We start from the raw sequence: 27,968 nt of genomic DNA on the forward strand, positions 1-27,968 counted from the left end.
CCAATCGCCAGCCTAAGGGAAGAACACCACTTAGAGGAATCGGGGACTAAAGCTCGGAGTTCTGTTCTCCTAGATCATACTGACACGTCCGTGTAGATGCATCTAGGGCAAAGGAAAACACGTGTGAGCAGGAGAAAGGGCCTGGGACCACAACTCTCAAATGTCTCGTAAGTATCATAATGAGCGAGAAGCACCAGCCCTGTGCAGAGGACAGTACTTGGGCCCTCAGTGCTCATCCCTATGCTCCAAAGGGAAAGAGGACAAGCTCAGGAAGAGCGAAGGGTGACTGGACTCCTGTGGGGACCCATACAGTTGGTGTGGCAACAAAGTGGAGCCTGGCTGCCAATGGTTAGTTGGGAACTAAGCAATGCTGCTCTGCATCCCCGTGCTGGTGCGCCTGTTTAAAGGTACAGACCCATGCCAGTAAAATTTTAGATTCCAACCAGGAACATCCAGGTGATTTTCTGCTCGCGGCTTTACAAAGGCCTACATGAGAACAACACAAGTAGCCATCACTTACGGGGATATTAGTGGCCATAAGGTGGCGCAGGCCCCTCAGCAGTGGGGTGCACTTAAGTGGGGATCAATGACACAGTCCAGGAGACTGACAGCTCCAGGGTGAGCCCTGATTGGGGACAGTCAGCACTTGGCAGTGATGATGGACAGGCCACTCCCCCCCCAAGGGGGCAGAGTCCCCAAGCCAGGGTGTGGCAGCAGGAGCGTCTGGAGCTGCCATGGAAGTGAGGCTGGTCGGGGCAGGTAGAAGGTTCTGGAAGCTTATTTGGTCTGAAGTATGGCCTCAGCCAGGGCCTGGGAGAGCATGGGACAGGATACAGATGCCAAAAAGAGCCCCGACAAAACCAGAGAAGGGCTGGGGCTCGTAGCCCCATAGCCTGAAGGAAGAAGTGAGGCTGCCACGTGAGGCGCCGTTCCACACCACTGCAGAGAGAAGCCAGGAAGGGGGAGAGCCCAGGTTCCCGATCTTCCATCAGCAACACACCTGCCGAGGCAGGGCCGCCACATTCCAGCGCAATGCCCTTCCCTGGCCTATTTGCGTCTGGAAGAACGTGGAGCTCTTCCCTTTTCTCAGAAGGGCTTGGCAAAGGCAGATTTGCAAATGCTCACTGCCAAGCTAAGTTCACCCCAACACTTGCCTAATGTCATCTTCAGAGCCCATTAGCCATAAATCAGAGCTGGCATTCAAAGCACCCCGCGACGTGAACAGGGACTTCAGGACCGGGAAAGAGGAGCAGGGAAGCAAAGGTTAAATTTAATAACATCTTGGCACAACATCAGAAACTTTAAAAGCTCTTTAAAACCAGGAAATAGAAAGGCATAAAAATTATACCATTGCACAGTGAAGCAAATAACAGGGGGAAATTATAGCTAATACAAATAAAGAACCAATTACCTTTTCGCTCCCGGCCAAATCAACCAGATAAAGCTTCCCACTGAGTTTTTTCTCGGTCTCTACATTCTCTTGTTTAATATTAATCAGGAAGATACTGTGACTTCTAGAGCTGTGTTCGTTCATGTCTAAAAAGGAAAACAGTTACTGTTCTACAAAGAACACATACATTTAGGTAGCCAGCCACTCATCTGAAAAGCACAAGTCATCTAATAGCTCCATTCCTTAAAGCCAAGCCAATTTTAAAAATGATCTGAGACCACCATTTCTCCTTAAAAGCAATGCTCATTCCAGAAAGGAAAGAAATACCTTTAAGTGGCAAAGAAATTAATCTAAAATCTTAGCTGATGGGACAGTGGTTCTCAACCTTCCTAATGCCGCGACCCTTTAATACAGCTCCTCATGTTGTGGTGACCCCCAACCATAAAATTATTTTCGTTGCTACTTCATAACTGTAATTTTGCTACTGTTATGAATCGTAATGTAAATACCTGATATGCAGGATGTATTTTCAGGGGCCGCGACCCACAGGTTGAGAACCGCTGGTTTAAGATAACAGATTCTCTGCTCCAGCCGAGAGACCCACCTCCAGCACCCACACTAGCTGACCCGCTGCCGGGGGAGCTCACAGCCTCCTTCCCTGCCTCACTCTAACCCCCTCAGCCTTCATCATCATGATCAGTCCCTGCCGTACTCCATCTTCTTCATGTGCGTAGTGTTGCCTTATCAGTAGTATCATAAACTTTCTTTAGGAAGTATTATGGATTAAAACATACACCGCTTCTATAACCCATGCTAGGTGCAAAGATTAAATATGCTGCATTAGGACTGAGTACTGGAAATAAAAATCTTTTTGTTCCCTGGTCTTCGTTCACCAGGCAGGCAGAGACCCCAGTGACTGTCTTATTCAACCCCTACTCGCAATCATTTCTTAAAACCACCTCACCACATTATATGGGAAAAAACCCTGAAGATTCCACACACAAAGAAATGTTAGAATAAACTCAACAAACTAGCAGGATACCAAAGCAACACATAAAAGTAAGTTGCATTTCTACATACTAACAATGAACATTCCAAAAACGACATTAAGAAAACAATTCTATTTAAAATAGCAATAAAAAAGATACTTAGGAATAAACAACCAAGGAAGCAAAAGACCTGTACACTGAAAACTACAAAATGTTGCTAAAAGAAATTAAAGAAGACAAAAAATCAAGACATTTGTGTACTTGGATTAGAAGATTTAATATTAAGCTGTCGATACTATCAAAAGTGATCTTCAGATTCAATGTAATCTCTATCAAAATCTCAATGATGCTTTTCTTTTTTCAAATATATTTTTGTTGATTTCAGAGAGGAAAGGAGAGGAAGAGAGAGATAGAAACATCAGGGATGAAAGAGAATCATTGATCAGCTGCCTCCTGCACACCCCCAGAAATCAAACCATGACCTCTTGGTTTCTAGGACAACGCTCAACCACTGAGCCACGCCAATTGGGATCAATGATGCTTTTTATAGAAATAGAAAGGTCCATCCTAATTCATATGGAATCTCAAGGTATCCCAAAGAGCCAAAACAATCTTGAAAAGGAACAAAGTTGGAGGTCTCTCACTTACTGATTTCAAAATTTACTACAAAACTACAATAATCAAAACAGTATGGTGCTGGCATAAAGACAGGCATATGAACCAATGCAACAGAGAGCCCAGAAATAAACCCTCACATAATACGGTCAAATAATTTTCAACAAGAGTGTCAAGATCACTCAATGGGGAAAGTAGAATCTCTTTACCAAATGGTGCTCGGAAAACTGGATATCCATATGCAAAAAAATATATAAAAAAATGAAGTTGGACTCATACCTTAGGTCACACAAAAAATTAAGTCAAAAAGGATCAAGGACCCAAATGTAAAAGCTAAAACTATAAACCCTTAGAAGAAAACACAGGGGCAAAGCTTCATGACACTGGATAGGCAATAATTTCTTGGGTCTGACAACAAAAACGCAAGCAACTAGAGAAAAAAATAAATTGGACTTCATCAAAATTAAAAACTTTTATGCATCGCTAGATGGTTTGGCTCAGTGGATGGAGCATGGGCCTGTGGACTGAAGGGTCCTGGGTTTGATTCTGGTGAAGGGCACGTGCCTGGGTTGCGGGCTCAATCCCCCATAGGGGGCGTGCAGGAGGCAGTCGATCAGTGATTGATGTTTCTATCTCTCTCTCCCCCTCTCCCTTCCTCTCTGAAATCAATAAAAATATATTTAAAAAAACAAAACTTTTATGCATCAAAGGACATTATCAACAGAGTAAAAAGGCAACTCACAGAATGAGAAAAAATACTTGCAAATCATATATCTGATAAGGGATTGATATTCACGATGTATAAAAAAACTCCTACAAATCAACAACAAAAAAATAACCCAACTTAAAATGGGCAAAGGACTTGAATAGACATTTCTCCAAACATGTACAAATGGCCAATAACCAAATGAAAAAATGCTCAACATCACCAATCAAAACCACAATGAGATACCATTTCACATCCATTAGGATGGCTACTAAAGCAAACCAACCAACCAAACAAAAAACAAACAAAAAAACAGAAAAGAATAAGTGTTACCAAGGATGTGGAGAAACTGAAACTCTTATGTACTGTTGATATGAATGCAAATGATGCAGCTGCTATAGGAAACAGTATGGCAGTTTCTTAAAACCTTAAAAATAGAATTACCATATGATTCAGCAATTCCACTTCTGGGTTTATACCCAAAAGAACGGAAAGCAGAAACTTGGACAGGTATTTATACATCCATGTTCAAGGCAGCACTATTCACAGTAGCCAAAAGATGGAAGCAACCCAAGTATCCATCTATGGTTGAACGGATAAACAAAGTGTGGTATATACATGCAGTGCAATGTCATTCAGCCTTAAAAAGAACAAATTCCAACATGATACAATATGAATGAATCTTGAAGACATTATGCTAAGTGAAATAAGCAAGTCATAAAAGAACTTGTATCATTCCACTTATATGAGGTACCTCGTTGACAAATTCATTGAGACAGAAAGTAGAATGGTGGTTACCAGGGGTTGGGAGGAAAGAGTCTAGGAAGTTATTATTCAATGGGTGTATGGAGTTGCAAAATTCTGTAAATAGTGGTGATGACTGCATAACATTGTGAATGTACTTACTGTCACTGTATATTTAAAATGGTTAAAATGGTAAATTTTATGTTATGTTTATTTTACCACAATAATTTTAAAAACCACTTTACTGGAATAGGAAAAATAGTAATGTTCTGGACCGAAAGTTCTGAACTAAGGTGCCAACATGGCTTGTCATAAATAATTCATGACTAACAATAGCCTAAGAAACCAAGTGAGTAATTCCTTTATAAATGAGCCATGCTATTACCATAAGAATATGAGTCTTACATTCTTTCATGTACTAGTATGTGTATCAGTGTTGGTGTGTGTGTGTGTGTGTGTGTGTGTGTAAACAGAAGAGAAAGAAGTACACAATTATAGGCTCCCCTATGAAATTTGCCACATATATGAATAACACCTGATATGTTTGTTGGGGTAGAGAATAGGTAAAGAATTACAGTGCTGGATCGCAGAATAATAGAACCTTGGGTGGGAGAGACTTACAGAGGCTAGATCAGTCAATATCTGTCTCTCTTCTACCTATACAGGAAATCACACCTTCTCCAGATGGCAGGCTTTATCTGGGGCAGGATTAGAGTTCCTGTGGTAGCTAGGCCAAAACCTGCCGCCCTGTAGCTCCAACAGTCCTGGTGGTCTATCCATTCAGATCAAACAAAGGAAGTTGACTGTTTCTTAATGTCAGTCCTTTACATAAGAAATAGTGCATTGTCCATAGTCCTCCCCAGATTTATTTCTCTCTTCTAAGCTAGAAAGCCTTAGCTCTTTCAGCTCATCTTCATAGGAAGTCACTCTCATTCATCCATATCCCTCTGAGTAAGACGGACAGCCCCCATTTTTCATGGAACCTCTGCCATCAAACACTGTAGATCTAATTCCCTGATGTGTGTGCACATGAAAGGAAGGAAAGGAAAAGTAACCAAGCTGGCCTGAATGTGTTATTAACTCGGCATCGAAAAGGTTTCAATAATGCTCTCCACTTTCTGAGATCCTCCTTCCTTTTTCTTTTATACAGAGGGCAGGACTCTAATATGGTTTCTTCCCATGTGTATGCCTGTAGAATTTGTCAGTTTGGATTTTTAAAAAATACCTGAACAATAACATAGCTAAAATAAGTAAACTTAGAAGTTTACTTTTCCCCCACTTTGTTGTTAAGTTGGTTAGTTGGTTGGTTGGTTGGTTGCCCTAGGGTTCAGGCTTAGGCTGTTGCCAGGTTCCAATGAGTCCCACCCAATAGTGCCAAGAGTACCCTGGACAGCAGGAGGCGCTGTTTCCCACAGCCTGCCTAGATACACTGCACTTCCCTTGTGTTTTCATCTCAGTCACTGCTTTCAACCGCCTTTATTTCATATGGACCTCCTGGTGGGTAGGCAAACATTTGTATCCAAAGTTAGAGGGGAGGAAACACCACACCATGCTTACTTGTTACAGCCACGTGTCGGTTTGCTTTGCCTTCATCTATCACATCCATGACTTCCTCAGGGCTGGATACAAACCGCTCAGTGCATCCCTGCAAGACAATCAGTTCAGGTTCACTGTTAAAATACTGAAAAGTAACAATACTTGAGACAGCTAGATATATTCCCATTTCTCCTCGAGATGTGCAGAGAAAGAGAAGGCTGATCCAACAACTTTCCTCCCCTTGCCTAAGGCTTGAATTCTACATTTAAAAAGAAGGCTGAGCAACCCCTAGGAAACTCAGAAATAAACCAGAAAAGAAGCCGAATTTCCCTAGATTTCTGAGTACATATTCAAACTCAACAGCAGCGAAGACAGAAATAAAGAAGAAAATCAATGACAGAAAAAGAAATAGATGAACTTTTGCTTTGTCTTCCATCTTTATTTATTACCATCTAGCCACCAACTTTAATTAAACACTTTGAAGTGCTACATAATGCTATAATAGGCTTCCCTTAACAGCAAAGTATAAACAACTATACTCAATACCAAAGCCCTTTTAAATGTAAATAATAAATGTTTGTTCACTCTGCAATTCTCGGCATGGGATTAGTCATCTGTGATACATTCACATAGAGAGATATGATTGAAGACATTAAATGTCTATTTTTTAACCAGGTGAATTTTAAATGTAAGAAACATGATTAAATAGCTGTATGTGCTTTATATATGTAATATTCTGGGCATCTCGTGTACTGATTATTATGACAGTGACTGGAGATAAATTAATTGCACATCAATCAAGTTTTCCTCATACCTTTACATATGGAACTCTGTTTTTATCTTCATGAACAGCCAAGTTTGTCTTGGATACTATAGAGATAATAATGATGACATGCAAAGAAGAAAAGAAAAGTTAAAGCCCCTGTATTGGTGGAAAAACAGAAATTGTTACAAAAGATAGGCAAACCTATCTCTTTGCAATATAAATGAAAAAGTTTAAGCCTTGGACAAGAATAAGCAGACAGTCTGAAGGCAAGAGAACACCTCTAATACACTTTCATTAATTCCTTAAGCAGAAATGCTATGCATCAATTCAACCTCCCTACACTTTAGTTACAGAACAAATAAAGGACAAGCATTTGGGTTACTTACCGTCGAGTAAGTCCCTGATTTTGTCCAAGTAGATCTCAAAATAGGAAACCTGTTAAAAGCAAATTAAGTTTGAAATAGAAATGCCACACTATGTTACAAAAATATCATTATTAGAACTTACAAAAGCTTTTTTCATGCATCAGTTAAGAAGAGTAGGAAGGGGTCCAGAGTGAAGATTTAGAGCCACAGCATGTGGAGCCCCGGCCCTCTCTCCTGTATCCCCTGCTTCCCGCTTTGCCAGCTTGCTCTAGGAGTCCCAGCTCAGTGTGGCCACTCGCCATCCCCGCTCATCACAGCTCCCTATGGTTCGAGCCAGGTGTTATTTACATCATGTGCTAGACAGCCACTTACAGGACTCTAGCCTTTACTTTAGATGAGCACCAAGCAAACTTCTGGGGATGACAACAGCTGGAATAGAAAACGTTCTTTGCAAGTAATTGCCAAAAATCAGTAGGCCTTAGCTTATGCCTGATATTGACAGCCTCATCTGACTAGGGTGGGAGCATGACCCAAACATTCAAGGAGGTGGGGAGGGTGGTAAAGGCAGTTTACTTAGAACTATAAGAGCTCAGAAAAGTAACTGGGAGAGAAATCATGATCGTGGCAGGTTTAGGGAGTCCAGGAAGGATTTGAACAAAATCTGATTTAATGAAAGACAACTAGCCTGTAAGAGGGAAAGAAAGCCTTCCAGTTAATTACTCTCAAATTAATTACAGCTCCAGCACCACCTACATCAGCATCTCCCATAGCATTTGTTTAAATTGCAAAGGCCTGAACCCGACTGCAGTCCTCCTGGAGCCGAATTTCAAAGAATAGGACCCAGGAATCAGCTCCTCAACTCCCCAGGTTGTTCATACGATGGCTAACGTCTGAGAACAACTTTAACCAAATGTGATCTTGAAAATTTAATTCACATGTAACCAAGATCGTAGGCCTCAATTTTCCCATCTATTAAATGAAGCCATTAGACTTGATGATGTCAAAAAGTCCCTCTAGGACAGTGGTTCTCAACCTTGGCTGCACATTAGAATCACCTGGGAATCTTTTTTAAAATCCTGATTTCTGGGCCTCATCCTCCGGAAATTCTGTTTTTGTTATGTGGTGGGGCCACCACATTAGTAACAAAGAAACAGAATTTCCAGAGAATGAGGCCCAGAAATCAGGATTTTGAAAAGATTCCCAGGGGATTCTAATGTGCAGCCAAGGTTGAGAACCACTGCTCTAGGATTTTCCATTCTGCCTACACGTGCCTTCTGCCTCCCAGGCCAAATGTTCTCTTTTATGTTCATGGGTATTTTTGGAAATCTAAACAAAGGAATGGACAAAAATTATTTTAAACCATGCATATGAGCATGACCAATGGACACAGACAATAGGAGAGTGGGGGCATGTGTTGGGGGGCGGGAGCGGGCGGGGAGAGGTCAATGGGGGAAAAGGAGATATATGTCAAACTTTCAACAATAAAGAATTTTTTAATTATTTTAAAAAATAAAGTTGAAAAAAATAGTTGTGAAGTTGGGATGTGACTCTACAGATGAAATCTCACCTCCACATCCCAGCTCTGGACCAATCTTGCCTCTAGTCAGGCAACAAGCAAAGATTTTGTTACCTGGCAATGGTTCATTATCTTTCGTCTGCATCTCATGACTTCCTAGTATCTCTGAAATCTGGGGTCCCAACTTCAAACCCTGGAACCTATAGCTGAGCATCCTCTCCAGGTTGTCTATCTCCCTAACAATCTCTGCCTGCTCAAATGTCTGTCAAACTCCGGTTACTGAGCTGTGTCTGCTATGAATACATCTACCTGACCTTTGAAAGACCCACTGCTCCCATTCCTGGAATCTATAGGCCTGTGGCTTCTAATCTTAAATATCTCTCCTTAACCCAGCCCTTAATGCAACTGACTCCAACCCATTCTATGTATTCCAGGATTCTCTGATTTTCAATAAGACATTTTTGGTATCTTTGAAATCTTAAACATGTGCCCTTATTTCCATAGATTACTAGTATAGATAAAATTAAGTACCTCTAAAATGCAGTTTGAACTAGATATTAGCAAATCTGGCCATTAGAACTCTGTCTACATTTAATATAAGTAGAAAGAGAATCTGAGTTATTCATTTCTTTTTACCACAACAGGTAATGAGCGCTTTTAATTTTGCCAATTTTGTCTCTTCAAATACTTTGTGAGGCCAGGTAAAAGAAAAACAAATAGGCATTGTTTGGCATTAAGAAAACGCATAATCAGAAATGTTTAAAACCACTGTGGGACCTACTTTAAGGAACAGATTTTCAATGTTGCCTTAATCAAGCCCCTTTTTCTTGATTAGGCCTGTCACTACTCAGTCCAAAATATGGAGTATTCCATAGCTAACTTTTATTTATGAAATAAGTAAGCATAACTAAAACAGAGAACAGGAACCTGGGCAGTAACATTCAGCCCTAGAGACTTGGGTGTTGTTCCTCCTCTCCTCCCCCACTTCATGCTGGGGCTGTTTTTATCTTAATAAAATTCTAATGGGAGACCCTATTTTGAGGGCAGTAATTGGTTTAACATCTTATTCCAGGATTATCCCTTAAGAACCCCACAGTAGTTGGGGGTATTTAAATGCAAACAGCCTTAAAGATGCACTAAGCTCCTAAATCTTGATCCCATCAAAGCAGCAAGCTTCTGTGTCCTTAGATATAAAGAACCCTGGCAAGAAGCTGCTTTAGCCAACAAAAGGAATATAAGGAAAAAGATTTGCCAGATGCAATTTATAATTGGGCAGTCATTGCCTTGTTTTTACATAATTTATGAAAGATACTTGGCAGATATAAAAAGGGTAGAATTTTAATATGATGGAAAAGTTACTGCATGTGCTGGTCAGATCAAGAGCTTAATCTCAACTCTGCCAATGACTTGATATGTAACTTTGGACATCTGGATCTACTGCTCTGAACTTCCATTTCCTCGACTCTAAAATGATGGGACTAGTGGAATAAGGTCTCAGCTTTCAAGGATGATGAGCCTCTTGACTGATCTGCTCAGCTCCACATCTTCTTAGAACTGCCCACCCCTGTCTACTCTGCCCCAGTCACCATGGTGGGGGCCAGTCAGCCATGTGCATCCTGGACACAGCTAATTGGAGCTGGGGGATCACCCACTGCAGGCTGGGCCAGTGAGCCAGCTTCCTGGGGAATTGGGAATTAGCAATAAGGGAATGTGGAGCAGGGGCTGCCATGGTGCACCTACCTCCCACCCCCCACCACACACACACACACACACACACACACACACACACACACACACCAAAGAAAGCAAGAAGGCAGAAATGCAGAGACTGTAATGAGTATGGCGTTTCTTTGGGGGGGGGGTTATAAAATGCTCCAGAATTAGGTAGTGATCATGGTTATACAATTTTGGAAAGAGACTAAAAACTATCAAATTGTATACTTTAAAAGAGTGAATTTTATGGTATGTGAATTATAACTCAATTTTTTTAAGTTAAAAAGAAAAGGTAGGACCTGGATTTCTTGCTTTTCCACAACCCATCTCCTCCAGGCCTGTTCTAAGGTTCTCTATCTTAGAACCACTTCCCCTGTTTGATTAAACAAGTGGCTTTCAGTCACTTGCAAACAAAGAAGTGTCAATGAATATACCCCAAATACCAATATGAATTTAAGCAAAAACGTAAGTTCTGGTTTAAACACACAAACAAAAAAACAAGGGAGAGAAAGAGATTCCCCTTCCCCAACATTTCTCAGTGTGTGCTCCTCAATACACTAGTGCAAGAGAGGAAAAACATGCCCAGCCAAGCTGGGAAATGTAACAGTCCCCATGTCCCCTTTGCAGAACCGCATTACACAATAGAATATCTAAGCATGTGATAAATGTAACACTGTGCAATGAAGCATGTTCGCAGCCTATATGGCCATATAAGTATTTTCCCTGGTAAACGTAAGTATTCATATTTCTATGATTAATAAGAGGGCTGTGTTCCATGGAACACGCTTTGTGGACCCATTCCAATCACATAATAGAAACCCACAGGGCAAAGGGCAGGAGTCGGGCAGCTATGAAGGTGATTCCATCCAAAAGAGGGCTTTTAACTTATCTCATTACCTCAGTAAGCCATCCAGACAGCTAAGCATTACCTTAATTATTAAATAAAAAATATGGCTCTGCTTACCACAGGAATGTCATTTAAATGAGAAGACCATCTTTTTCATGTGTACACGATAGGAAGAAAGCTAAGAAACATAATTTTGGGCCCTGTTTCTTTTCTTGGGTCTCAATCAATGACACTTACCTTGATGTGAAACTCCAGGTTTTCATCCATGGAATATATATGGTCAAAGATGTCGTGTGCAATCCTTGGGATGATCCCCATGAGCTGAGGGTCATGCAGCTTCCCCTAGTGGGAGAAAAACACAAACACAGGTGTTAGAGAACCAGAAAACAAGTGAGATGAGAAAAGACCACACCTGGGTTTCTTAAACAGAACTCTGTGGAACAGGAACACCCACGCACGGACTGACTACTCCCTGGGAGCCACCTGACATGCCAGCTCACCAAAAGTTAGCCCAATAAGTCCACGTATTGGTTTTCTTTCCCAGCAGAGGACAGCTTGTTCTGTGAGGTTGTGAGGTTGTGAGGTTGTAAAGCCCCACAGTGTTCCTTCCTGCTGCCACTCAAATCAGTGTCCATGTGAGTCGGTGGGTAGGAAGGAGGAAGAGAAGGAAGGAGGATGGCTGAGAATATATGGGTGACTGTAACATACTGAAATGTGGGTTTTGTTTTTGAATTCTTACAACCTGACCAGAACCTACAATCCCAAGTTAACCTGCTTTAATGCAGTCACCTTGAGAGCTGACAGATTCATCAATATCATCATTATTAAAAAATCCCTAAGAACCTTGTTATAAAATACCTTCATCACTTTACAAACCAATCAAGAAAATCCATTTTATTAATTTCTTTTTTAAAATCTGTAATTCCAAGCCTGAATTGTTCCAAATAATGTTTGACTGTTTCTAATCCATAAATCCATATGTAAGATATTCTCTTATTCTTAACCTCTTTTTTCTAATTCTATTCATTTTATCTAAGGGGTAGAGGAATAGATGGATTCTTCTGCTATGTGAACTATCACTAAATTCATTTTTAAGATCCAGACTTTCAAAAAGATACTAGTAGGATATGAAAGCAATTCCTAAAGAAGAGTTCTCAAGTATTTAAAGCAACAGCCTTAGCATGGACCTGGGTGGACAACTCTCAGAGAGATTGATTGATTGATCTTTATCCTCACTCAAGGATAAGTTCATTGATTTGAGAGAGAGAGAAACATTGATGTGAGAAATATCGAACCTGTATATGCCCCAGTGGGGACTGAATCTGCAAACCAGGTCTGTGCCCTGACAGGGAATCAAACCCACAACCTTTTGGTGAGCCACTGGCCAGAGCCCAGAGAGTTTGATTTATGCCCACACTCAAATGAACTTATGTTCCCTTACATGTTAAACAAGCCCTCAGTGCACAAATAGCCTGCAATCTAAGTGGTCACTGGCAACTATATTCCCAGAGAATTTTTTCAGACCCTTTGAAAGTTTTAAAACTCTAGGAACAAATGGACCTGGAAGACAAGCACAAAACCCAGTGTGCTCTTTAGTGTTTCAGGGAAGCCCCACAACCTTTACAACCTTGACTCATATCCTTGCTCCAAATCTGCCCAATACCTGGAAAGTCTGCTTTGTTTTTCTCAATCAAATCCTCTATTTCCTTCAGGGGTTCGCCCTATAGTGCCTCGCTGACAGGTTGACTTCCAAGCCAACAGCTGAGTTACCAAAAGCAAGAAGTCATGTGGCCCGGCACTGGTTCTGGTCTCCGGCAAAGCTCTCCTACCTGGGAAATTGGGCACTCCTTGGAATGTCCTCATCTGCTAAGATTTTAAATCATTTGATGTGTTTAGATTGCTTTTTAGTTTGTACACTCCCTAAAGGCAGAGGTGACCCATGCATACGCGCTTACTCCCACTGCTTATGATACTTGGTACAGTATCTACTGCAAAGAATTATTGTGGAATTGAAATGCAACAGTTATATATAATGTGCTCAGTGACAATAAATGTTAGCATTCTATTATCCAGTTCATAACAGGCTCTCATTAAGCAGTTGTTGGAGTTTATTTGACCTGAGGTCTGAAACATATTTCTACCCCACACCATTAATATGTATCTTATGAAACAACATCAAATGACAGAGACTGAGCAGCTCAAATGTTGGTCACTTTAATTTGCATAAACATGTAACAAATCAATACTGGACCTCATTTGGCCGGGACCGTGGAAGCGGTGGCAGAAATGACACCTGCGGTGAAAACACGGATCTCTCCAGTCAAATGCTGTCACACCATGGGGCCAATCTTGACTCTGAGTCTAAAAGTTCCCCAACCCCCACTCTCTCCAGAGCTCTTTAATAATTCATCACAATCCTTTAGCTTCTCCTCAGTATCCACAACCAAAGAAGAATGATTGATAATCCAAATATCATCTATAATGGATGCGAATCTGTTTCCCTAGACACTTTCCCTTGCAACAGATTCATCTTCCAATTGATTCCTCGTTAATACAGTACTGACATCCTTTGCTTGCCTTTGTCAGGGAAAGAAACAAGGCAGAACCAGCGGTAACGTCTGGGACGTTCCCCGTTTTGTTTCCCTGAAGCCTCCACCCCAACATCACATGAGAGGGAAGCACATGTTCATTTGGAGACAGAGTGATCCCCAATGTACTACAAACTTAAGGACTGGGATGCCTGGTCTAGCTCATAAGCCCAAGAGTGGTGGGGGCCTTTATGCTCAGTGGACTGAGTCTGCTCAAACAATCTGTGTGTGTGTGTGGTGGTGGGAGGCGGGTGGTATTGATTTGTGAAGTGTTGAGTGTGTGGTGTATATGTGTGGTATGTGGTGTGATATGCAGAGTCTGGGTGTGAGTGGTGTGTACATGTGTTGGTTGATATGTGTGCTGTGGGGTGATGGTGTGTGTGTGTGTGTTGGGGGCGGGGGGCGGGGGGGTATGAGACAGAGGTGTTCCATTAAGAAGACCTTCACTGCTTCTAGGCTAATTACCTTGCAAATGAAATACACATGTACACACATACCACAAATATTAACCTTGGGCAATCAAAGGTGGTAAAGAAGCAGACAGCTACCAGAGAAGAGAAAGTTCCTTCAGGTGGGGAGGTATGGGATGGCTTCCTTGAGGAACCGACTCCTGAGGGACGAGTAAGATTAGGGGCGGGCAGAGAGGATGCAGGCAGAGAAAATGAGATGGGAATAACATAGCAAGGTACAGGAACCGAGAAAATATGATGCCCATTTAGAGAACAAGTTTCGTTGGCTGGAGGATCAGGGATGGACTTTAATAGCAAAGAAATGTACCACTTCATCATCATGCCTCTCCGAGAGAGCAAAAAACATTTTTTAAAATATTTGATCCTGTATAATCTTCTTCAAAAGCGTTCCCCACTTCTAAGTATGGCCTTCTAGGAGCAAGTATGAAAAAAGAAACCAGACCCAGGCCTCGGGCCACAAAACAACACTCCCTTTGTTCCAGCCCCGGTGGCCTCCTCAGCCTCCCAAGGAGGACGTTTCCTGAAACACTTAAGATGGGAAAGCAGGCAACCATCAGCGCAATGCACTCAGACAGGCTCATTAAAACCACTTGGCAGGCTCTCTCGGCAGCAGGGCAGCCTGTACCCATTCGATGGCCTCCAGGTGTCCCTTTGGGCAGATGGAAAAACACCAGTGTCTCCATCCATCCATCCATGTCAGCGTGCTGAAGGCCAGAGGTAAGGCTGAACAACAGGCTGAACAACAGGCAGCCCTCTCCTCCCACTCAGCCAGCACCCGCAGCACCGCCTCCAGCGCAGGCCCCCCAGCCCAGGCCGTGCAGCTGGGCCTGCAGCTCAGCACCAGCACTGTCAAGGGTTTCATATTTTTACTGAAAATCCACCTTAAATGGCTCCATCTTCAAAAGCTAATCTTTCCAATTTTATGTAGGCTTATCTGTTTGTTCCCCTCAATAGAAGGTAATGGAATCACCACTGGATGTCAGAACAAAAATGGGGGGATTAAAATGAAAACAGCTTTAAAATGTGACAGCTCCGTCCATTCAGGGAGTTAACTTCCCCTCTCACAGCCTCTGAAGGATCACAATGTGTAACTCCGAATGGGTAACATGGCTCCTTTCAGGTGGTGCAAACCCCACAGGGTTTCTTTAAATTTAATTGCATCCCAGGGTCCTGGATTTCTTGGTCTCCTGCAGTCTCTACGACTTTAGCTTGGGACTCCTCCTTTTCCTCTAAAATATCCCCTACCTTTTCTCCAATTATAATCACCCCCCAGAAAGAACCAGATTAAATGGGGCGGGGGCACTAGGAAAGGCCTCACGTCCCCCCACTCCTTCCTCCTGTGGGCATGAGGATGTGATTTACAAAAGTCACACTCAAATGCAATCAGCCTTTTAAAACCCACGAGGGGAGACGGGCCACAGGATTCAGGCAGCTATAAGCGTGATCTACACCAAACCCAGTTCCCTTTTGGCCCCGAGTCCCTCTGGGCCCAGCACTGCTGCAGCCATTGTGGGGTTCACGCCGTGAAACACAGAAGGCGGAAGGTGCTCTCATTAACGAAATGCCTCCAATTTTATTTTTAAATTGCTGACACACCTCTTTGCTAGCATTGTGCACCCACTTATTCTCCCCACACATAAACACAACCCAGATTTTATTCTGGAGTCAGGTCTTTCCTTCGATGGTTTACAATTTAAATATCTGATATTTAGCGAACACCTTGCATTTTCCAAAAATGACTTAATCCCTAAGCTAAAAAGGTCGCTTTTGTAACCATTCTCTAAGATTTTGTAGAATTTTAAATAATGCATTTGGGGGAGGTTGTTGCTGTTTTGTATATTATTTGGCAATTTTCCAAAGACCTAAGACTGATTGATATCCTCAGGAGATGCCCTCTCTCTTTCCTATGCCTTCTGACCTATGAAGGAGCTTCAGTCCAGGGCTACTGGAGTGGGTGGGACTTGGAAAATGCATAACCACAACTCTTCTCGAATCTAGAAGGGTAAGGGTCTGGGACCCAGTACGAGGGGCAGACGAGGGGCTGGGGCAGCAGCACGGGACCCTGGGCCTGCGTGCCAAGTTGTGCTGCTGGAGGAAGCCGGTGTCAGGAGGCAGTCCTGCCCTGCCTAGAGGAGGAGGCAAACAAGCCTCGTGCTTCCTTTCATCTGTGCAGCCTCTGAACCACTTTGTCTCCAGCAAAATGGTGAAAGTGAGTCAACACCACAGAAATGAGATCCCCAGAGTCATACCCCACACTTGAAATCAGTGTGAGCAGAACATCAGAGCCCCGAGGATTTTAGCCTCGTGCCTTTGAAATCTCCTCTTCAATAGGAATGATTCATAAGCTAAACTGATTCTGCAGCAGCCGTCTCCGTGATATTCCCAGGAGGGCACCGTAAATGGAAAAACCGAAGCTTGAAGGATTAAGGCTTCATTTTACCCCTCTTAGAAACTTAATTCCCCCAAGTTTCTCAGTGCAGTTTCTTATAATAACCACTCTTCCACCTCTCCTCCTAGGTCAGGTGGGCCCAGCCTTCAGAAGAAAGATCTGGCCCTGAAGGCCTTGCAGGAGTCCATGGGGGAAAGCAGGGAAAGAAGAGGTTCCGGGGCCAGTCTGTCTGCAGATGTGCTTTGTCTGGAGGACAGCCTGAGCCACAGAGCTCCATGGCTCACAATCAAGCTGGGGTCACACCCTCAAGGGCCCATGGGGCCAGGTGTGTAAGTGAATGAGGAAGGATGCTGACGATGAGTTCATGCTCATGGTGTGCGTGGAGTGGGCTAGGGTAGACCAGAGAGCCCAGCCCCATTCACATGGGTTGGCCAGGGCCCCCACAAGTGTATCATTTTAACAGATACTGCATCAAACCTCTCCTAGTTCCACACACTAGACATGTGAATAGAAAGGTGACCAAGACTATGAAGATCCCTGCTTTGAAGCTCACCCTTAATATTATGGTGAAATTTTACCTAGTGTTGCTAGATCTTCAGAATTTCAAACCAAATTTGGACACTTAAAATTGTGTGAAATCATTTCATTTTAAACACTGCCTAAAATTAAAAAAACAAAACAACAACAACAAAAAAAAACCAATGGGCAGGCCAAACAAAAATATGTCTGTGGGCTGAATCTGGTTCACAAGCTAACTTCTTTCATCTCTGACCTACAGTTTTTTATATTTCTGAGGAGACGCCTCCCCAGGGGTCCTCCTTCGGATAAATGATTTTCACAAGAGATTTTCTGTTAGACTGAGCTCCAGCCCATACGGATACTCACACCACTGTTTAGCCTGTTGATGATTATTTTTAATAAAATTTATTATTAAAAATTTTTTTTTATTATTTTAACAGAGCTATTAACAAAGAACTTTTTTAAATACTCAACTCCTGAGATTTTATTACGCACCATTATTTTTAAACTCTTAAAGATACCATAAACTGGCTAAACATAACCATCCCATAACCAACTCTATTGCCCAGTAAAAAGCCACATGCACCTCAAGTTCTGTTCAGCCTCAGAGCCTGACATCACAGCTTGCTGCAATCTTACCTCCATGGTATGCGTTTTTCCTGATGAAGTCTGTCCATAAGCAAAGATTGTCCCATTGTAACCTTCCAGGACATCTGCAAGCAAGAAAAAAACAAATGAAATGAATCCATTACTTTGATCATATGCATATTTTTAAATTACATTTTCCAAATGGCCCATCTCATTTTTCACACAATTGGTATTTCAACTCCATTTGCTAAAATTTTAAGTAGAATTGTGAGGAAAAAGGCAGAAATGAGAGCCTCTCCTGCTCCACAAACAAAGAGAAACGGACTCACATTCCTACAGAACTTGTTAGTGTAGAGGGAGGCAGACACACTTCTTCTCCCAGTAACATCAAAATTATAACAGATGTGGAGCTTATACTTTCCTTTTAGTAGAAAGATAGTTTTCTTCTCTAAGTTGGTCTCTTGAGATGAGCCAGGGGAAGAACCATTATCCGTGCCCTGCGTCTCTGGAGTGAGGTGCAGAATAGAATTTCTTTCCTGAAGGTGTGATTTGGGTTGGTTTGAACCCTCGCCCAGGAGAGCTCCTTGGGGAGGTTTCTTGGGGAGATATACCAGAGCCCCTTCAGAGGGAGCTGGTCCAGAGCTGTGGGGGCAGGGCCCCGCTCTGTAAACTGAGCCACACAGCAACAATCCAATCAGCCCAGACGCCACCAAGGCCCTGACTCAAAGTTAATGCCTCTGTTTTTAGCGACTGAACCCATCAGCACCGGGGTTTCTTCAACGCACTGTGAGCACACTGGGCACCCGATCAGGGCAGCCGGCTCCCATGGGGATGGGGAGGGTGTGATGCACTGAAGATTATCTGTGGGAATTCTTTCAAAGCAGCAGGGGTAATCAAAATACATTGTGTGCTTGTTTCCCTCGGCCCTCCGTCATCCACATGAACCTCATGGGAAGGGAATGGTGCATAATTAATATCCTGACCACCCTCTCTACATATGGGGAGGAGCCTTCATTCCCCCAAGGATGGTGCAGGGAGAGGACCCCACACCCAGCTGTCCTCTTTCAGGGCCAGGAGCCAGGCAATCAGCTCCATCTAGTTCAGGTCCTGATCAGGTGTGTTTGGTTGGTGGGTGGGTCTCTCTGAATTGTGTGATGCCAGTTGGTTTTTGTTGTTTTGTTGGATTTCCTAAAAAATATTTAATATACATTTTACTGATCTGAGGGTACTAAAGTCTGAACTGAGGCCAGAAGAGAAAGTGGGATGTCCTTTAGGAAACTCAAGAAAGGAAAATTAAGTGGCAGGATTTTTTAAATCCTAGCAGCAGCCTCAAGAGTTTGTGTCAAGCTATATTGAGAGAATGTTCACACGTATCAGACTTCTGGTAATGGTTTCCCTGGTAACAGGGAAAGCAAAAACTTGAAAAAGATGGAAGGGTTGGAGGTTCACGCTTCAGTTTTCACGAAAATGCCAACTTTCTCAGAGAAAAGATTCCTCAGGGCTGAAAACAGAGCAGAGAGCCTCTACACGTACATGGATGTGATATGCTTTGAAAGACCCAGGAAAAAGGTTCCGCGTTTCGGCTGTACTTTCATTTACTTTTTTTTTTTTTTTTGAGATTGCATTTATTAAAGCTCAGGACAGTGAAACCAGGAAGGCCTCGGATAGAAGAAGTGACAGGAGAGCCGAGGTGGGGCTGCTTTGTCTCTGGAAACCTGGGAAAGAAATGAGTCCAGGCCGGGCTGCTCTCATCTCCCTGGGGAGTCAGAGAAAAGCAGCTTCAGGGATAAGCCCAGGACTAATGACGCTGCCCGCTGCTCCCCTGGCTGCACGTCTCGTGGGGTCCCGGAACTTAGGAGAGGTGTGCCTCTGGGGGAAGAATGGGAGACAGGGAAAGGCGTGGGTGTGCTCCGGGGAGGGAGAGCGTGCTCCTTCGGTTGTACTTTTAAAATTCTATATTCATGGCACAAACACCTCCAGGCAACCAGAATTCTAGCCCCCATCACCGCACTACAGCTTCTATTTCATAGAAATTAAGCATCTCCCCCCAGACTGAAAGGGCTGCCTTAGCTTAAGCCCGGTGTAGGAAGCACTCTGGGACCCATTAGCCCAGGCGTTAGATCAGGGCTAAGGGAGCCAGGCCAAGGGTCCAGCTGCCTCTGCTCCCGGGATCGGGCCACTGGCCACCCTACAAGTGCCCATGTTCCCAGGAGGTGGCTCTGAGCAACCTGCCACACCCTAAAGAAAAGTCACCTCAGAGCCCGAGCCCTGACAGGAGAAAACCTGGGCGGGCTTTGTCCTCTGCAGAAAAGCAATGGGGCCGGGACATCTGAACAGGCCTCCCAGAGCCCAGCCCAGTCCGCCTCTCTGAATCCCCCTCACGCTCAGCAGAATGCAGTCCCACTGACCCTAGGCAGTTGTGGCTCACCGAACGCCTGCAGGGTCAGAACTGGGACACGTATGTGAACTTGTGGAGTGAGGAGCTGAGGAGCACATGGAGCTATCTACTTAGAGAACCCTGATTGCTTGCTGCTGCTGTTTCAACACTGAGCACAATTACTTTTATTTTATTTTTTTTAGGAAAAAGAGAACAAATAAAACCCCATTAGAACAAACTCCACTTGGCCTTTAAAGTCTTTACAATCATGTTACAATAAATTCATTGTTGAAGAAACTACGTCTAGTGCTCAAGGTTGAACGGAGTGATGGCTGCCCTCTATCAATTCAATTCTGAATTAGAAGGTAATCTAAAAAGAAAAGACTCTCTGAACCCAGTGTTCTCTATTTTCTCCCAAACTCTGCGTTGGGGAGGGAGCGTTGTTTGTTTATTTGCTTATTCTATGAGTGGTTTATTTCCTCTATGTGGAAAGGAGAGGTGGTGGAGGGGTGGGGGTGGGGGGTGCAGCACAAACAATGCATTTGTGGATGGACCACTGAGATGACAGGAGATGGAGGGAGCCGGAGAACCACCAAAGAAAGAGCTAGCAGGCCTGTGCTAGCGCCACACGGAGACACACAGCCACCCCACCGCCTCTAGCAGAAACAGTCCACAAAAGGCACTTTCATCATGTTGAGTGACAGTTCCTGGGCCAGAGGAAAGCATTTGTTTCAGAGTCTCTACCGTGACAAAAGCCACAGCACGGGGAACCAGCTCAGCCAGACAGAACCTTTCTTTGTGACCAGGTCTGGCGTGATGTGATCTCAGCTCACACCACCCAGTCGGCGGCACCCCACAAATACAGCACACGTCCATCTGGGGGCTGAGCAAACCCCAGAGAGAATCCACGCAGGCGGGAAGGGACTTCTCCTCTCCCAGGAGGAGGGAGGATGGGAGTGGGACACTTGGAAAAATCTTTCTGCGTCTTCCTGCAGCCTCAAAAGCCAAGTTTTCTGTCCTAGTTTTGCTAATTCTGAGCCCAGGCCTTGCTGGAGCAGAAGAGCTAGTTCGATTGTCAGGTAAGAATTTGGGGAGGGCATCCCTATACCTACACATACACATCAATGTTCCTGAGGAGGCTGCCGTGGCCTCCCCCCAGCTTTCCAGGTGAAATGGCCTGTCAGGGGCACCAGGGTCTCTGGCAATAGTGGCTGACACACAAGTCATCCCAGCTTGGAACCCTAAGGCTCTCTCCAGTCAACCAAAGAACACAAGTAACCCATGTGCGGAGAATGTAGAGGCAATCGTGCTGAATGCCAGGGCCAACCAGAATGCTGGGCTAACAGCCAGCCTGCGGGGCCGACACTACCCAGGTGAGGGCCTGCGGCACCTTCAGAACTGAAATGCATTATTGGCAGACAGGCAGGGCCATCTGGAGGTTCTAGAACTGCAATCTCTACTCTCTCTCCTCTGCCTTCCTCCCACCCCCATTCCTGTCCCTATCTTATTTCAATGCCTGGGTTAACTGTCCATATGGCTGATAGAAAGGAACAACTCATAAAATTATTATTATTAAATGCTCATTTGCCCTGTCCTGATAGCTTAGCTCAGTTGGTTAGAGCATTGTCTGGATACCCCAAGTTTGTGGTTCGATCCCCGGACAGAGCACATACAATAATCAACCAATGAATGCATAAATAGGTGGAGCAACTCTCTCTCTCTCTCTCTCTCTCTCTCTCTCTCTCTCTCTCTCTCCCTCCCTCCTCTTCCCTTTCCTCTCTAAAAATCAATCAAATAAAAAAATTTAAATGCTCCTTATGGGCCTGCCAGAAAAGTGTGAGGAGGACAGTGCAGAAAAATCCAAGTAAGTAGACAAACTCAGGCTCAAGTCCCAGCCTCACTACCCCTTAACTGACTTGGCCCAATTGCTTCACCTCAAATTCCTCTTTGGTACAATGGGGAAAATAATGCTTACACCCCATAGACCTGTTAAGATTTAAAATACAGTAACATATGTAAAGTGCATAGAGGGTGCCTGATAGATAACAGTTGAGAAGTAAATATATCTCCTTAAGAGTCATATATAACATAATAGTAAACTAGACCTGAAAATATTCTAAGCTTGAAATTCTTTATGGGTTTATATTGCCTACAGGATAAAGCCCACCAATTTCAACCAAACTCTGATCCTGCCAAACGTTTTTTTTTTTTAAGTCTCATCCCCCTGCACCCTGTTCCACTCTAAGTTGCCCAAACATGCCATATAATTTGTGTCTTTATGCTTTTGCTATTCCCCCTGCTTATATAGCCTTTCTCCTGTCCTAGAGACACAACCTTTCCAAGGAGCCTTCCTTAATTCTCCAATTCCCTTCCATGCCCATCAAAATCGGTATCTGGTGACTTTCTTCTGTGCTCCCATAGCATTTGCACACACCCACCTTAAAACTCATAATACCCATGTGAATGATGATTATGGCTGCATCTGTCTGTTTCCTTTTACTCAAAACTTCTTGCAGAGTCTTACATATCTTTGTTACTCCAGTCCCTAGCAGTATCTACCACATGGTGGATATTTAATATGCAGTACTTGCATAAGGATGGGTGAAAGAAACAACCAAATGAATGAAGTTTAAAGAAACTAGAGCTAGAAAACCACCTTCTCCAGCACTACATCTAGTTAATTTGAAAGGCAAATGCCCTGAGTGACTTCTGGAGTCTGGGACATAGTTACTCTACTTCAACAATAGTACCCACTAACCATGGTTTTTAATTCCTCACTACTTATGGGAATCTTCCATTATACCAGGCTGGTAGTCACAAGCCCTATACCCTCTTCTAGAAGCAAATTCCACATATTCTCTCAGACAACGTTTTGAAAAGCACACTCCAGACAAAGATGAGAGTGTGGGAGATGCCAGGACTCGAGAATCAAATGTTTGAAACACTTAAAAACCCAGTGAAGTTGAAGGGAATGAGAAAAACCGAGAGAGCATGAAGTTGCCAGTTAAAAGGAGTCTTCTTGATCTCAAAACATTAAGGGTTTAGACAGACTTGAAAGGAAAGCTCACAGTCCACCGCCTTATCATGAATCAGAGGCTACGGTGACCTTCACAGTCATCGGATTTAATTCTTAGAAAAAGGCACCCACACACCACCTCCCTTTCCTGATTTAAATAGGCTTGTCATGGCAAGAGATACCTCAGCTGTGACTGCAATCTAAGCCAAGGAATTCTTTCCTACATATCTATGTTTGAGCTTGCTGATGCGGAAATACATGATCCTTCCCCTCATGCTAGCCTCAGTGGGGGTTAAAAAAGTTAAATCAGGTCTTCATCACTCCTCTCTTCATTTCCTTTCAAGGGAGACTAAGGTACTCTTTCTTGTTACAAAATGACTGTTTATGTAATATTTATGGTGCCTGAAAAAATGTGTTTATTATATCATATCAGGGCCTAATTTTATTCTAAATGGTTTTCTTTGTGGCTCACCATATATTGGGTTTCAGGTTATCCATAGTTAGGTCACATCTTCATGAGAGCTCCCCAGGCTATTTCTAACATTTCATACTGTAGAAAAATCCAAACACCGAAAGGGACACAAGCTTCTGGAGTAAATAAAGACTTAAAGATTATTATTGCTGTTTGTTAATCACAGGATTCTTTTAAATGGAGTTTATCTCTAATACGATGTCATCTTAGAAAGGGTGGGGATGTATTTAGATGGCCTTCATGCTTTAACACAACATGTGGTAAATACTGTTTGGTTCTGATAATGAAGGGGAGAGAAAAAGAAGAAGAATCCGGCTCATATGTGATTAAATATACTTTAAGAAAGACATGAACAAGTGCAATAATAGATGGAAAGGAAGGCTGACTAGGAACAAACTAGAACTATATGCTCCAAAAAACATGTTTAGATAGAGAATCAAAAGAGTAGAAGTAAAGAGGAGACGAAAATTACCACCAGTATAGGCCCATACTATTAATTCAAAAAGAGCTCAAATTCAGGCATATTTTTTCCTTTTAGTTTTCTCTAAAAATGTTACTGTGAAGACCTTTAAAATTAATTGATGTTTGCAAAAGGAACGTGAATAACCATACACCTCAGCAAGGAACATTACATACCAACAGGCTCCCACGCAGGTTTCCAGGGTCAGAATTAATCTAACAGATGTACCCAGGGCTGATTTTCATGAGTTCAAAGTATTAGGTTAGTCATCTCTGCTGCTAAAAATAAGATCTAACATGACAAGGTGTTTTTTTCTTACTTTGTTTTTATTTTTTGCTCTTTAAATCCAGAGCTACCTATAAAGGTGGCAGCATCAAGACATTTGAAAGCACAAATGCCAAAGCATTCAAATTTGAAAGCAAGGATTTAATGATGAAAAGCAAGTAGCAGGAGATGCCCCTCAGCTCAGTGCAGATGGTAGCTCTGCAAGGCAAGCTCCAACCTGCCCTCGATTGGAAAGGGTGAGGGAGGGCAGCTTGTAAATGCTTCATCTCCCTGCTGTTATTGTGACACAAATCACTCAGGGCCAAGGCCAGTCCCAGAGAAAAGGACAGATCTCCAGGACACAAATGTCGGCTTCAGGCTGCCTATCTGGAGGAACCAATGCCGGGATCGGAGTGAAATGACTGAAAGTGGGTTAGAGGAAAGTATAATTAAGGAATGCTGAATAGCAAAAACAGCTCAATAACCAGCAAGGTAATGTGATTTTACGATGCTGGAAAAAATTCTTTGATGCTCAAGAATTTTCCACATTTAAGACTTCTTTCTGAAGAGACCAATGCACAAAATAAATCAACCGAAAATGTACAATTGGAGCATCAGGAATATATATATATATATGTATTTCTCCTTGGAAGGAAAACAGAACTCCCTTACCTGCAGCAGTATTTTAAAACCATTAGAGAAAAAGTGTGGTCCTAGTTCACCTAGCTTGGAAGCTTCTAAGTGATAAAATAGCTCCGCCAGAAAGGTGGCAGAAGAAATAAAGAAATCTCCTCGGAAAGGGGGTGTCGGGAGGTTAAATAACTTGCATGACATCCCCAGCAAATCAGGACCAGACCGCGGGCTGTAATTCAGTGTGCCCAATTAGTAGGCCTCTGCTTACAGTCAAAGCACATTGATTCTTAAGCTGCAAATATCACTTAATGTTTTCAATTACTCTGAAAGGCCCAGGAGGAAATAAAGGAATAGTGCTTACCTTTGACAATTTGCTTTGCACACGCACTGTAAACCTGCTCTTGGGTCGTGCTGGGAGGCAGCACTCTGTCGAAGACATATGGCTTCCCTTGCTAAAAAGGAAAGACAAAAGAAAAAAAAAGGAGGGGAGAAAATACATTAAAAGTTTAGGAATAAAAGCACTAATATTAGTATAGACAACGGACACTAAGTCACTGACCCTAATCTTTAAGGCAGTTCTTTCCCAAGACGAGGGAATATGTGTTCAATGTTATGAATCTGAGAGAAGAAAAGGTGTTTTGTTTTTTACTTGAAATACTTTTTCTGACAAAAAGGATGTTGACGCGTCATTCACTTTTTTGAACTACTGTTGGTTTATTGAGACCTTACGCTGAACCGGGCACTAGACTAGATGCTGCCCAGAAAACAGTCCTGCCCGTGTAAAGCACTCTATCAGGTGTGGCAGACAACAAATACGCAAGCAAGCACACGGGAAAATGCAAAATGCCTAAGTGTGGGACAAAAGGGATGACAGAGAGGGCACAGAAGGCCTCACTGAGAAGTGCCTGTTAAGCGGACCGTTAATGGATCTGAAAGACTGCGGCAAGTGAAGAGCTATGGAAGAACATTCCAGACAGAGGGTGGAGCAAGCAGGAGGGCCTGGTGTGCTGGAGGAGCGGGAGGGTGGCAGGTACAGGAAAGCTGGACCCAGTGCCTACAGGGCACTGCCAGCCAAGACGATGGGCTTGGATTTCACCCAATGGGAAGAGGACATGACCAGATCGAAGAAGCTGCTCTTCTTAGCAAGACATCACTGCTTTGTGTCCCAAAGAACTCGAATGTTTTTGTCACACGCCTAAGTCGTGCCTTAACTGGGTAGAGGCTCCGGAGACAAAGGAAGCCATCCTTACAGTTGACCAAGTGATTTCCCAGGTGTGGGGTCTTGGGATTTGGTTTGACTCTGGACTGTGTGCGATTCAAGGAGGTAACTGTGAGGGGAAGCGGAGAAGCACTGCGTGGCACTATATGAGCCCTGCCGCCCATCACTCGACGTTCAGCAGGAGTTCTTGTCATTTACATGCCAGGCACCGTGCTGGGCACTAGGGCAGGAGGTGGGTAAGACAGACACAGCCTCTTCCTTTTCTGCACCAGTGCTGCCCACAGCCTGATCCACCAGGCAGCCCTTCAACTTTACTTTCCCCAGGTGGCAGAGGGAAGGGCAGAAAAGGAGGTAAGACGAGCATCCAGAGCCATCCTCCCCCGCTCCACACTCACACCCTGTGCCTCCTACACATGGCTCTGGAAGCTAGGAACACCCAAGGACAAGTCTGACACCTCAAAAAGATAACTGCTCCTGAGGGACCAGGGACAAGGCTTGTTACATCCTATAACCTTCACACAAAACTAAGCACACAGCTGTCAGACTGGCTTAGCATTTTACTTATTTATGACAAGGGCAGGTAAGGGCCTAGGCTTTAGGCGTTATGCTTTAGCTATAGTCTTAGAAAATAGGATTGAGCCAACCAGGTAAATAAGCTACTTCCAGTTTGAAGTAACTTATTTCAAACTGGAGGAAAAAAATGAAGAATTTCGCCCGAGCTGGTTTGGCTTAGTGGATAGAGCATCAGCCTGCTGACTGACGGGTTCCGGGTTCGATTCCAGTCAATGGCACATGCCTGGGTTGTGGGCTTGATTCCCAGGAGGGGATGTGCAGGAGGCAGCCAATCAATGATTCTCTCTCATCATTGATGTTTCTATCTTTCTTTCCCTCTACCTTCCTCTCTGAAATCAATAAAGATATATTTTTTTAAAAATGAAGAATTTCAAGGTGCCATCAAATAATTCCTGCTGTTTTTATACAAAGCAGCAGGAGTTATTATGTTAAAACTAGAGGCCAGGGCGAGGGACCCCACCAGTGCACAAATCCATACACCGGGCCTCTATGTATATAAAAGCCTAAGCGACCGTTACAACCAAACGACGGGTCAACCAGTCACTACGACATGCACTGACCACCAGGGGGCAGACGGTCAATGCAGGAGCGGCCCCCTGGTGGTCAGTGCACTGCCACAGCCAACCTCCCACGGCCCCTCCTCCCGGGCGGCCGGCCCCCATTGGCCCCTGCTGCTAAACCATTCGTAGAGACCTGCTCTGGGTTGGGGTTTTGTATGTAGCAGGGCAGCTCCCTTGCTGAAAGCTATTGAAAGTCAGCCCTCGACACAAGGGTTTGTCTTACTCCCATCCTTCCCCTTCCCCAGGGGCTGCCCACCTGCCAAAGTGGTGGTGGCGACAAGGGAAGGGAGGGGAGGAGGCGGGGAACTGCCTCCTTCTCTCTCTTCCCTGGGGGCTGCCTGCCCGCCTGCCGTGGTTGTGGTGGTGAAGGAGGAGGGGGGTGAGGAGGAAAACCGAATCCTCCTCTCCCTTCCCTGGGGGGCCGCCCCGCCCCCAGTGGCGGTGCAGTGGCAAGGGAAGGAGGAGGGGGTGAGGAGGGGAACCACGTGGTGGCAGGGTTCTGACAGCAGTGTCAAGCATCCGTTCCTTCTGCACTCGGCCTGGCGACCGTCGCCTCCTCTCCCGACCCCACTGGGGCCTTCAGGCCTAGACTGGGACAGGGAACCGGGGGTGAGTGGCAGTGGACACGGCCCTTTCCCACAGGGGCTGAGGGC

The 27,968-nt window shown here is 43.9% G+C and overlaps 1 protein-coding gene across 1 annotated transcript in view; it reads right to left on the reverse strand.

The window, feature by feature from the left end:
• The window catches only part of KIF5C (kinesin family member 5C), a 138,893-nt gene that overhangs the window by 62,602 nt on the left and 48,323 nt on the right, over window positions 1–27,968 (reverse strand). The window contains exons 2-8 of the mRNA XM_023752413.1: window positions 25,325–25,415; window positions 17,793–17,866; window positions 11,425–11,529; window positions 7,133–7,181; window positions 6,795–6,850; window positions 6,002–6,089; window positions 1,412–1,536 (exon numbers count right to left, since the gene is read on the reverse strand). Coding sequence (XP_023608181.1) covers window positions 1,412–1,536; window positions 6,002–6,089; window positions 6,795–6,850; window positions 7,133–7,181; window positions 11,425–11,529; window positions 17,793–17,866; window positions 25,325–25,415 — 588 coding nt within the window. The remainder of the gene's footprint in view (window positions 1–1,411; window positions 1,537–6,001; window positions 6,090–6,794; window positions 6,851–7,132; window positions 7,182–11,424; window positions 11,530–17,792; window positions 17,867–25,324; window positions 25,416–27,968) is intronic.

The sequence above is a fragment of the Myotis lucifugus genome, unplaced genomic scaffold (assembly GCF_000147115.1).
Source record: "Myotis lucifugus unplaced genomic scaffold, Myoluc2.0 scaffold_32, whole genome shotgun sequence".
NCBI classification, from domain to species: domain Eukaryota; kingdom Metazoa; phylum Chordata; class Mammalia; order Chiroptera; family Vespertilionidae; genus Myotis; species Myotis lucifugus.